This window comes from Salmo salar, chromosome 09, assembly GCF_965601325.2.
Source record: "Salmo salar chromosome 09, fSalSal1, whole genome shotgun sequence".
In the NCBI taxonomy this organism is placed as follows: domain Eukaryota; kingdom Metazoa; phylum Chordata; class Actinopteri; order Salmoniformes; family Salmonidae; genus Salmo; species Salmo salar.
In genome coordinates this window covers 130,870,312-130,884,010 of record NC_138299.1, presented here as the reverse complement: position 1 = coordinate 130,884,010, position 13,699 = coordinate 130,870,312, and the positions used below count along the sequence as shown (strand labels likewise).

General features: G+C 41.7%; 1 protein-coding gene across 1 annotated transcript; it reads right to left on the bottom strand.

Annotated features, from left to right (window-relative positions):
• Positions 1-12,001: 12,001 nt before the first annotated feature.
• Positions 12,002-13,021, bottom strand: LOC106612764 (olfactory receptor 52K2). The gene has a single exon (XM_014214239.3). It carries the CDS (start codon positions 13,019-13,021, stop codon positions 12,002-12,004), a length of 1,020 nt encoding a protein of 339 aa, XP_014069714.2.
• Positions 13,022-13,699: the final 678 nt, after the last annotated feature.

The following is a 13,699-nucleotide window of genomic DNA, read 5'->3' as shown; positions in this document are numbered from 1 at the left end:
GCCTCAGAAATTGCAGCCCAAATAAACGCTTCACAGAGTTCAAGTAACAGACACATTTCAACATCAACTGTTCAGAGGAGACTGCAAGAATCAGGCCTTCATGGTTGTGTTGTCGCAAAGAAACCACTACTAAAGGACACCAATAAGAAGAAGAGACGCCGGAGAAGAATGGCACCGGAGAGGATGGCTGACGTTTTAAGTGCTCCTAACCAACTGTGATATTTTGTTCATTTTTTTTGCGTTGTTTTGAACTTTTTTAAAAAACGTATTTAGTATATTGGCTCTAATGACCGAAAATAACTTCTGTACATCAGAACAACGATTACTCACCACGAGTTGGAAGAAGCTTTTTCCATTAACGAGTCCGACGTGAAGGATATACTGCTTTCCCGGGAACAGGCCCAAATCCGGCGGAGGTCGGGTTGCCTTCTGAGAATTTGTAGGCGAGCGAGTAAACCCCTACTACCATTCATCCTATTGGACAACGTGTTATCATTGGAAAATAAAATCGATGACCTGTGAGCAAGATTAAACTACCAACAGGACATTAAAAACTGTAATATCTTAGGTTTCACTGAGTCATGGCTGAACGACAAAATGAAGAACATACAGCTGGCGGGTTTTACACTGTATGGGCAGGATAGAACAGCAGCCTCTGGTAAGACAAGGGGTGGTGGTCTATGTATATTTGTAAACAACAGCTGGTGCACAATATCTAAGGAAGTATCAAGGTTTTGTTTGCCTGAGGTAGAATATCTCCTGATAAGCTGTAGACCACAATATCTACCTAGAGACTTTTCATTTGTATTTTTCGTGGCTGTCTACATACCACCACAGACCGATGCTGCCACTTCTAGTGGCCGGGGGCTTTAATGCAGGGAAACTTAAATCCATTTTACCAAATCTCTACCAGCATGTTAAGTGTGCAAACACAGGGAAAAAAAACTCTAGACCACCTTTACTCCACACACAGACGTGTATAAAGCTCTCCCTCGCCCTCCATTTGGCAAATCTGACCATAATTATATCCTCCTGATTCCTGCTTACAAGCAAACATTAAAGCAGTAAGCACCAGTCACTCGGTCAATAAAAAAAATGGTCAGATGAAGCAGATACTGAGCTACAGGACTATTTTGCTAGCAGAGACTATATGTTCCGGGATTCTTCCGATGGCATTGAGGAGTACATCACATCAGTCACGGGCTTCATCAATATGTGCATCGATGACGTTGTCCCCACAGTGACTGTACGTACAAACCCCAACCAGAAGCCATGGATTACAGGCAACATCCTCACTGAGCTAAAGGGTAGAGCTGCAGCTTACAAGGAGCGGGACTCTAACCCGGAAGCTTATAAGAAATCCCACTATGCCTTCCGACGAACCATCAAACAGGCAAAGCGTCAATACAGGATTAAGATCGAATCGTACTATGCTGGATCCGACGTTCGTCGGATGTGGCAGGGCTTGCAAACTATTACAGACTACAAAGGGAAGCACAGCCGAGAGCTGCCCAGTGACACGAGCCTACCAGACCAACTAAATTACTTCTATGCTCGCTTAGAGGCAAGTAACACTGAAACATGCATGAGAGCATCCGCTGTTCCGGACGACTGTGTTATCATGCTCTCCGCAGCCGATGTGATTAAGACCTTTAAACAGGTCCACATTCACAGGGCCGTAGGGCCAGATGGATTACCAGGACGTGTACTCTGAGCTTGCGCTGACCAACTGGCAAGTGTCTTCCCTGACATTTTCAACCTCTCCCTGTCTGAGTCTGTAATACCAACATGTTTCAAGCAGACCACCATAGTCCCTGTGCCCAAGAACACTAAGCTAACCAGCTTAAATGACTACCGACCCATAGCACTCATGTCTGTAGCCATGAAATGCTTTGAAAGGCTGGTCAAGCGCACATCAACACATTATCCCAGAAACCCTAGACCCACTCCAATTTTATACCACCCTAACAGATACACAGATGATGTAATCTCTATTGCACTCCACACTGCCCTTTCCCATCTGGACAAAAGGAACACCTATGTGAGAATGTTGTTCATCGACTACAGCTCAACGTTCAACACCATAGTGCCCTCAAAGCTCATCACTAAGCTAAGAACCCTGGGACTAAACACCTCCCTCTGCAACTGGATCTTCCTGACTGGCTGTCCCCAGGTGGTAAGGGTACGTAACAACACATCCGCCACTCTGATCCTCAACACGGGGGCCCCTCAGGGGTGCGTGCTCAGTCCCTTCCTGTACTCCCTTTTCACTCATGACTGCATGGCCATGCACGACTCCAACAACTTCATCAAGTCTGCCGATGACGGTAGTAGGCCTGATCACTGACAACGATGAGGCAGCCTATAGGGAGGAAGTCAGAGACCTGGCCGTGTGGTGAAAATGTCCCTATCGGACGGAACAGATATGACGGCTGGTTACAAAGAAAGGGGGTTGAGTTTTTAATGAAAGCGCGGGAAGACTGAGGAACAAAGGAATTTGGTCTCTGATCGGACCTTGTAAAGCTATGCTATCGTCAATACAGAATCTTATGCATTCTAAATAACCGCCCATTTGGAAAAGGAAAATGCATGGAATATTTACTCTGAACCGTCCTTCAATAGGTTGGTTGTAGATGGAAGGCCGTGTTGCCCAACAGAGATCTTCCTGTCCTCTGAAGAATGTCTGGTAGAACGGATACGTTGTAGTAACTTTGTGTGTTTGGTAGAAGAGATACTTTGTCCGTCCCTTCCTAGCCCACGTTTACAGCTGCTGCTGCTCGCTCAACGGCTAGGAGGTATCGCTCCTTTAGTGAATAAGAGTTCAAAGTTCATACCAAGTTGCCATACTTTAAGCTCACGCTGAAGTTGGCTTAGTTCTGTAGTTTGATATTAGCCCTTTTAACGTATGGACTGTCGTCCTCACGTCCTCGGGAACACAAATGTTACATTTTCGTAAAGGGCTTATATAGTGGTGGAGAGACGGGCGTGTTTCATTGTTTACAACCAATATCTGTTCACATGGGTGGGGCCACTGAGTTGAGCCTAGTTCACCTATGAAAACCAGTTATCTTATTTAGAAGCTAAATTACATTTCATCTTTTCACAAATAGTTTCATATTTAAACATTTAAATTGCACAACAATTCCATGTGAATCTGATAACTAGAATGTGTAGACTTTCCAAGATACAGTTTATGTCATCCTACCATCAATAATAATGTCTCAGATGACAACTGATCTGATATCATATTCTCTTTAAGTACCAACGCATATTTTCAACTGGTTGGATTTCCAAAATATGGTTCTGGTCCCCACCCTTTTGATGTTTTCAGACTCTCTATATTAACAAAGTTCTTTCCAAGAGTCACTCTGTATAGTAGAGAGAGAGAAATGGGGGGGGGGGGTATTTATGGAGGTCATAAACCACACCAACAGGCCAACGTCATGACAGTACGCTTATGTCTTCCACTTTCTGGAGGAATGAGTTTTGTAGTCAGTAGAATTAGAGTATGATAGCTAAGGAGGTGGAGAAATCACAGGTCTCCAGACTACATCTTCAAACTAAGGGCAAACATGGCCAAGGCGCAGCGGGTTGCGTGCTCATCATTATTTTTTTATAAGTGGACACGAAAAAACAATAAACATGGAACGACAGTACAACAGTTTTGCAGGCTAAACTAACAGCAGTGCAAAGACAACTACCCACAAAGGGACAGGTGAAAAACAGGCTCCTTAAGTATGACTCTCAATCAGAAACAACGATGTACAGCTGTTCCTGATTGAGAGCCACACTAGGCAAACAAATAAATACACAACGTAGACAACCTAGAATACAAAACAAGAACATAAACCAAAAACCCCAGAACACATAAATACAACACCCATCTAAGTACACACACACCCCGAACCATATAAAACAAATACCCCCTGCCACGTCCTGACCAAACTACAATAACCAATAACCCCTTATACTGGTCAGGACGCGACAGTGGTAGGGAAAAGTGTCCAACCATGATGTATACGGCGTGTAAGATAGTCTAGCTAGCTTCATTTTCAGATATAACACGTTTCTAATTTTAACAGAAAGTGGTTTCATTTCATGTGCACTGTTAGCTGGCTGGCTGACTTACTAGCTAACATTATGTGAATGATGTTATTATTCATATCTCAGAGCCTTTTGCTTGGCTAGTTATAGCCTAATGTTAGCTAGCTAACATTGGACCTGGTTGGTTATGTCACGGCCGTCGTAGTGAATGGACCAAGGCGCAGCAGGTAGAGTGCTCATCTTAACTTTTATTGTGAACACTTAAATAAACAAAACAATAAATGAACAGTCTTGCAGGCTAACCACAGCAGTGCAAAGAACAACCTCCCACAATTCCCATAACAAACGCACTCCTAATTATAGGACCTTCAATCAGAGGCAATGATAAACAGCTGCCTCCAATTGAAGGCCCCAATCCCAATACCTAAACATAGAAATAGAATGACTAGACGGAACATAGAAATACACTAACATAGAACATAGACCAAAACCCGGAATACATAAATCAAGCACCCCTCTACATAATACACTAACATAGATCATAGACCAAAACCCGGAATACATAAATCAAACACCCCTTTACATAAACACACACCCCAAACCACATAAAACAAATACCCCTGCCACGTCCTGACCAAACTACAATAACCAATAACCCCTATTACTGGCCAGGACGTGACAGGTTAGCTACCTGCAGATTCATGCAGGGTATTAACGTCATGAGTTGAGATTGTGGTTCATTGTTTATCTAGCTAGCTAGCAACATATCTTAACAAAATACTCCACTATGCAAGTAACCATTTCAGGTGCGTTCGTAAATTAAATCTGACCATCTACTCCGATTTCAGAACACTCTCGTCTGAATGTGCCAGAGAGCAGAATAACTCAAGTCCAGTAACTCAAGTTCTTTTTTTCATCCAACCTTGATTACCTCACAAGCAAATGCAGACTGTATTATCTCCCAAGAGAATTCTCTTCGGTTAGTCACAGCTGTGTATATCCCCCCTCAAGCCGATACCGCGACGGCCCTCAAAGAACTAAACTGAACTTTATGCATACTGGAAACCACATCTACTCCGATGAGGCCGCATTTATTGTAGCTGGGGATTTTAACAAAGCTAATTGGAGAAAAATGCTGCCGAAGTTCTAACAACACATTGACTGTAGTACTCGTGCTGCTAAAACACTCGACCACTGCTACGCCAGCTTCAAGGATGTCTACATGGCCCTCCCACGCTCTCCTTTCGGCAAATCTGATTGAGACTCCATTTTGCTCATCCCTTTCTATAGGCAGAAAATCAAACAGGAAGTACCTGTGCTGAGGGCTATTCAATGCTGGTCTGACCAATCGGAATCCACGCTTCAAGATTGTTTTGATCACATAGACTGGGATATGTTCTGGGAAGCCTCCGATAATAACAATGACGAATACACTGATATAGTGACTGAGTTTATCAGTAAGTGTATAGGAGATGTTGTACCCATTATGACTATTAAAACCAACCCAGAAACCGTGGATAGATGGCAGCATTCGCGCAAAACTGAAAGTGCGAACCATCGCATTTAACCATGGCAAGGTGACTGGGAATATGGCAGAATACAAACAGTGTAGTTATTCCCTCCCCAAGGCAATCAAACAGGCAAAATGTCAGTATGGAGACAAAGTGGAGTCGCAATTCAACGGCTCAGACACGAGATGTATGTGGCAGGGTCTACAGACCATCACGGACTAGAAAAGGAAAACATGTTATGTCGCAGACAACGACGTCTTGCTTCCGGACAAGCTAAATGTCTTCTTCGCCCGCTTTGAGGATAACACAGTGCCACCGACGCGGCCCACTACCAAGGACTGTGGGCTCTCCTTCTCCGTGGCCGACGTGAGTAAGACATTCAAGCGTGTTAACCCTCGTAATGCTGCCGGCCCAGATGTCATCTCTAGCCGCGTCCTCAGAGCATGCGCAGACCAGCTGGCTGGTGTGTTTATGGACACATTCAATCTCTCCCTATCCCAGTCTGCTGTCCCCCCACATGTTTCAAGATGGCCACCATTATTCCTGTACCCAAGAAAGCAAAGGTAACTGAACTAAATGACTATGGCCCCGTAGCACTCACTTCTGTCATCATGAAGTGCTTTGAGAGAATAGTCAAGGATCATATCACCTCTACCTTACCTGTCACCCTAGACCCACTTCAATTTGCTTACCGCCCCAGTAGATCCACAGAAGATGCAATCACCATCACACTGCACACAGCCCTATCCCATCTGGACAAGAGGAATACCTTTCATTGATTATAGCTCAGCATTCAACACCATGGTACCCTCCAAGCTCATCATTAAGCTCGAGGCCCTGGGTCTGAACCTCACCCTGTGCAACTGGGTCCTGGACTTCCTAATGAGCCAGCCCCAGGTGTTGAAGGTAGGAAACAACACCTCCACTGATCCTCAACACTGGGGCCCCACAAGGGTGCGTGCTCAGCCCCCTCCTGTACTCCCTGTTCACCCATGACTGCTTGGCCGCGCATGCCTTCATCTGAATCATCAAGTTTGGAGACGACACAACAGTGGTAGGCTTGATTACTAACAATGGTGAGACAGCCTACAGGGAGCAGGTGAGGGCTTTGGGACTGTGGTGCTAGGAAAATAACCTCTCACTCAACATCAACTAAACAAAGAGGATGAAAGCTTCAAGTTCCTCGGTGTACACATCACTGACAAACTGAAATGGTCCACCCACACAGAGAGTGTGGTGAAGAAGGCGCAAAAGTGCCTCTTCAACCTCAGGAGGCTGTTGAAATTTGGCTTGGCACCCAAAACCCTCACAAACCTTTACAGATGCACAACTGAGATTATCCTGTTGGGCTGTATCACTTCCTGGTATGACAACTGCATCTCCAGAGTGTGGTGCGGTCTGCCCAACCCATCACCGGGGGCACACTACCTGCCCTCCAGGACACCCGATGTCACAGGAAGGCCAAAAGGATCATCAAGGACAACAACCACCAGTGTATCTTAGTCTATGCCGCTCTAACATTGCTCATTTATATATTCTTAATTCCATTCCTTTACTTTGATTTGTGTGTATTGGGTACATGTTGTGAAATAGTTAAATATTACTTGTTAGCGCACTGTCGGAGCTAGAAACACAAGCATTTCGCTACACCCGCAATAACATCTGCTAAACATGCGTATGTGACCAATACGATTGGATTTGAATTTATGAACGCTCTACACCCATTGAATGTGGCCGGTGTCAGTAAATGACGGCAAGAAAGCGTAATTAAATTGTCACCAACGCTCTGGGCAACATGAAAACAGCCTATCCAGCTCTGCTAGAGTGAGTAAAATGGTCAGAGTGGGGTGTTCTCTCGTTTGTGTCTGGAAGTAGCTTACGAGCGCGTCAATGTTAGCCAGTTAGCTTGGGTGCTTGACTGCCGTTGTGAGGTCAGAATGCTAGGATCAACCCTACTCATCGGCCAGAGCGAAACGCTCTGAATTTACGAACGGACAATCTGACAACACAGTTGCAGTCACCAAAGCGCTGGATAACATAAAAACAGCTTAACCAGCTCTGCCATGGCGAGTAATGGTCAGTGAGCTGTTCTCTCATTTGTGTCTGGAAGTAGCCAGTTAGCTTGGGTGATTGACTGCTGTTGTTCGTACAGAACGCTCGAATCAACCTTTGGGTCGGGCTTAAGCTTAAGAGGGTGTGAACGATGCTGAATGGGTGTAGACAAAGAAGAGCTCTCCAACTGGTACCAAAACATTCAAAGACCATTTTCTCAAAAGTGAGGTTACAAGTTTATCAACCTTCAAAGCAGAATTACTTTCCCATTGTTCCTCAAATGCAGTGTATGAGCTACCATTTTGTAGCTCTGTGTCTCTGCTTTTATCCAATGTAAAAAACACAATTTCAAACTGAATCAAGTCGGTCACATTTATCCAGTATCTCCCAAAAAGGGTTCCCCACAAATGCTAAAAAAAAGAAAAAATAGTATTACCCTGCGAGTGTTTATGCAACTTTTCACTGCTTCAGAGTGATTGGAGCAACTACAGGAAACCTGGGACAAAATATCCCTGACGAGACCTCATTTTGTTACATTCCCCCAAAAACTAAATTCATCACTCAACATAAAAAGGGACTAACAAATGAGTCGCTGACAACCAAAACGAAACTAGGTGGGGTTTTGAAATAGGTTCTGAAAGGCATCCATGGGGGTGCCTACTGAGTCCTGGCCAAGGAAACTTGAGTAGGGTCTAAACTAGGGTCGCCATTGGTGTTGGCTAATGGGGATCCTAATAAAATCAATCTAAACATACACCCACTATGGATGCCCACTAGATTTACCTGAGAAGACAAACTAAAAGAAAACCCACACCACCTTAGGTTAGGGAGTGAAAGTAAACATGGAGCAAACCAATCAGAAAAGACACGATAAAAGGCTTTCTTTAACCCAAGCTTAAAGGGAGAGCTAAACATCGGTCTAGCTCTTCCAACATCTCTCGCACCACTAGGAGCATTGGCTCTGCTAGCACAGGTGAAACTAACCAGGCGACAGGTGCAACACATCCTGGCCAACAAGGACGACTCCAATCAGTGCACATCCACACCTAAAAAGAAACCAACCTCGAAATCGAAAACCAAAGCCTGTAACAATTACCACGTTTACATGTGCATCAATATCCCATTATTAATCGGGATACTCAAGTATTCTGTTTTTGAGCTGATGCATATAGACATATCCTGTTAAAATAACCCAAAACAAGTTGTATCCTGGTTATGAGAAACCCGGATACGATGCCTGGGATATACGGATCTAAGATGTGATACTGTGGCATGTAAACATCTTATCCCGTTTACTGTTGTTTTTGCAGTCTGCGCAGGCTCAGTTAAGCATATCATGGGTGTTGTGTGATGTTTTCATCTGATTGTCAAATAAATCACTTCAAAAACTAGGCTATCCTGAGCAGTTCGATCCACCATAATAGTTGAGCCTACTATAATGTATTTACTGGCTACTTTCACCCTTAATTTAGACAAGTTTCTGCTTATAGTTTGGTAGGCCATTTTTTCTGTCAACTACAGTTAAATACATGCATCTTCTCTTCTTTAATAACGTTTTGCCCCAGAAGACTAAATAAAGTAGTGCTCACCAGAATGTCTTACATCGATAGAATGCATGCATTAGTAATCTACATTTTTATTTATTTATTTCACCTTTATTTAACCAGATAGGCAAGTTGAGAACAAGTTCTCATTTACAATTACGACCTGGCGAAGATAAAGCAAAGCAGTTCGACACATACAACAACACAGAGTTACACATGGAGTAAAACAAACATACAGTGAATAATACAGCAGAAAAATACAGCAGAAAAATAAGTCTATATACAACATGAGTGTCACGAGATTTTTCCATCCCAATTTCCCAATATTCGTCATGGTAACTCTGTGCATTCAAATTGAGCTGATGTGAAATGGTCTGATGTGATTGGTGAAAAGACCAATTAGTCGAAAAAAGATCAGAAATGGGCTTTCTGCTTGAACACAGCCATATAGTCATCTTGTTACCCTGACCAATTAATGTCCCAGTGCAGTCAAAAAAGTGATTTTCCTGTGTTTAATATATATTCCCACACTATGAGGTTGGAATAATACTGTTAAATTGTACAAATTATGATAATGCCCTTTTAGAATAAGAGCTGTTTGAAAGTGCTAGAGGCGTCACTACAGACACCCTGGTTCGAATCCAGGCTGTATCACAACCGGCTGTGATTGGGAGTCCCATAGGGCGGTGCACAATTGGCACAGTATCGTCCGGGTTTGCCGGTGTAGGCCGTCATTGTAAATAAGAATTTGTTCTGAAGTGAAAATAGATGTTTATAGGCCTACTGTATATATCCTGTTCTTATATTTGACGTAAGAAGACATTTCCAGTTATGTGGATAATTGTTATCTTAGGCCTACTACTGATTCAAGTTCATTTCCACCTATTGTTGAAGCACTAACTTTAACATTGATCTTGTGTCTAATCCTCTGACTGATTAAAAGTCATGTTTGTCTTTGTGGAGATTTACTACAAACATCAAACCCCCATAAAACATTGCCTTCCTCTCTCATAGGCTTCAGACATACAACACATTTTTCCCATTGACATAATTGCACGATTGAGGCAAAAAATTGCGAAGTTCCAAATGTATTTTTCAAGTTAGAATTCTATGCATACTCCCTTGATCAAAGCATCCAGCCCATTCACAATACTAAGCACTTCATATGTGACACAGTAAGGCCCAACCAATATAATGATCATAAACAAGCCTATTTAAGTTACAATTTAATGATGAACTTTTCCCAAAACATGGGAATTAGCTTTCCTTTGTCCTCCTCACTGTTTGCACTAGAGACATGTGTACCAACACCACTGTTTTCTAATATGCCCACCAATTTTCAATCCTATTATGTATGGAATGAGGCTGGCCAAAATAAGACAGGCTTGTAAAAACATACTAGTTCTGTACCCTAAAATAAGAATCTTCCTGACTGTTTCATTGTGCTATTGAAATAAGTGGCTATTTGCTTATAGTTGTAATCACTGACTGTACACGTCAATGGACTTTCACTGTTGCTCAAAGACTATTAAAAGTTTGCATCAGTTTGCATTGTATTTAACCTTTACGTGTCTCTTGCCATATCATCTTCATACTCAGACCCAGTAACAGCACAAAGGCAGTAATTCAATCAATTTCAGATAAAGTAGAATCACACTGTGGTTCACTTAGAATGTTATGCTGTACCAGAGGTGTTCTCCACGTTAACACTGATACACCCCACAAACATTTCCTCTCAGGGACATTATCATGGGATATTGGTGTGAAACAACACCTGTGCTTAAATGACAGTCTGCACATATCTTGAAGAATTAAGCAGAAACAGACTGGCCAGGCAGTTAGGGCAAATGCTAGATGGGCTTGACAATCTTTAGCTCAGTGGCCGGTCTAAAAAGTTTGTAAGCATAGAGATAGAGAACTCTTGTGGCCAAAAGCCACTAGAGTAGTAACTGGCTTGGACTTCCTATGGGATAAGGAAGGATCACATAATTCCATAAAGGTCACCATGAGGGATCAGCCAATGAATCATACTTGTGGGCAAACTGCAGGTGGCAGTAAATCACCAACTATATACCTGTTCAAACAACTCTCTCCGAGTGGCATTATGCAACCTTTCAGATTGTTTGCCATCTCATAGAAGTAGTAGAAGAAGAAAATTGACAACTTCAAAATGGAGATGGCCTCAATGGCACTGCCCGTACTCTCACAGACGCCATATTGGGACAGATACACTGATGCGATGTCTATGTTTGTAACACTAACTGAGGTGTCTTTAGATTAAGTGTATTTGAGTGGGGAATTGGGCTGATCTTCCTCATTTTACATGAAGCTATTTAAAAAATGCATTGGAATTATTTTCAATTACATAAACAATAAATATTGCAATAATAGTTATATTTATTTTAGGATGACTAAATTAATCAACTGTTTGATCAAGAAAATGCATACATCCCTTTTTTTACAGGAAATGATTTGTTTATTTTACTTTCTAATTCACATTTCTTGAAAATATAAAAAGGATCTACTAGATCCGTCATGTCTAGAAGAATACTTTACTGCCCATTTGTGGAAACAGAACTTATTGCATCCTTACATCCTTTTTCTCTTTCTCCAACCCCCCTGAAACACACGTACATGACCACTGACATGCCAAAGTAGAAGGACATTGGGTCAACGACACAGCAGCATCCCTTATTTGACTTTCCTACATTAAAATAGACTTAACAAAATGCATAATAATTCACAAAAATAAAATGCAATACAAAGGAGAAACAAGCGATTCGGTTGATGATAAAAACATTCAGTTCTGGCGGCTCACATTCTGTCGTAACTTCTTGTGAGACCTGGGATTTAAACCGGCAACCCTTGCCCTGTTGCTGTACCATCTAAAGTCATAATTGGTACCAGTTTAGGTTCCGATTTTAGATGAGGAAAATTAAGAGAGTCAGGAAAGATTCTTGTTCTTATTATTTTTGTAATACATGTTCTGATCTCCTTGGTCCTAATACCATATATGATAGGGTGTACCAGTGGTGGGAAAAGAATGAACTGTACTGATATTAATACATTAACCTCCTTGCTAACTGTGCTGTGCCTGTTGTAAACAACAGAAAAAAGGATGGCTGTAGAGAAGTTGATGAAAGTGATCAAGTGTGGAGCACAAGTATTAAAAGCCTTCTTTCGTGACTCCTTTGAGACTTTCAAGCAAACAAGTAATATTTTGACGTATGAGAGCACAACTAACACGAAAGGTAAAACCACTAGACTTGCTATCATACATATACCATATAGGTTACTCAGTGCACTTTCAACACAGGAGAGTTTAACAACTGCTAAGTTATCACAAAATAGCTTATTGATGTTGTAGCTGCACACAGGGAGCCTAGAAGTGATAAACATTTGAAAAGCAAGCATGGTTATGGGAATAAAATATACCAAGGCTACCAACATCTTCACTTTAGAAGGAGTCATAATGCTATGATATTGCAATGGCTTACAAATGGAGACAAACCTGTCATAAGCCATCACTGCTAGAATAACGTAAGCACACGATGCATATACACTGCTGAAAAACACCTGCAATAAACAACCTTTGTGAGATATGTCCTTTATGTCATTAACAAGATTGTCCATGATCTTCGGACAGACGGATAAACACCCAATCAGTCCATTCACCGCCAAGTTGAACAGAAATATGTACATGGGCTTGTGTAAGCGTGATTCTAAGTAGATGACAAGCATGAGACTGATGTTGGAAAATATTGTAATGAAGAAAAGCAAAAATGTTAAGAAAAAAGCTGTGTAGTTGATTGGGCCTGGAGGTCCATACGCAGTGAAAAAAACAGTGCTATGTAAGATAGTTTGGTTCATATTTACTGAGTAAAAGACAATAATAATCAGAAGTTATCAGACAATTTTACATAAATATAATGCATTAATAAAATAAACGTTTTGAAAATGTGCAAATGTCAAAATAGTTACCATCAGATTAGTACACTAGAGTTGGTGTAAGGGGTTGACAGAATGAATTTGATGAAGATGAGAACATTCTAAAATGAACAGTCTTCCAAGTAAGATGTTGGCTGGCATGATACATTTTAGCCTTTTTTATACCTTCACCATATCATAATTGACATGAGTATTTTTAGTATTTTCCAAATTAAAGCAATGTCTTAGAGAGATGTCACCCAATGGCATTAATTAAGGATGTATTTGTATCACTTCATTTGAGATCAGGGAGGTGTTGTGTTTGTTTGACTGTATTCCAATTATTTTGCTTCTCTTAAATGGGCAATCTTGCTAACCCATTTTCAAACTTTTAAAAGAATGATATACACCCATTGATTCTTGAAAAATATAACTTATGAATGCCTCATGGGCTTAGTCAACTGTCTTACCCCATAAGAACCCAAAATATAAGCTTGTTTCACTCCATTGCTTATAAACAATACAACTGAAAACAAACACTGTATAGACTCAAAACATGGTTAAAACTCTGATTTTGATATCGTGGATGGTCAGTCCTTGCATCTATGAATTTGGACGATA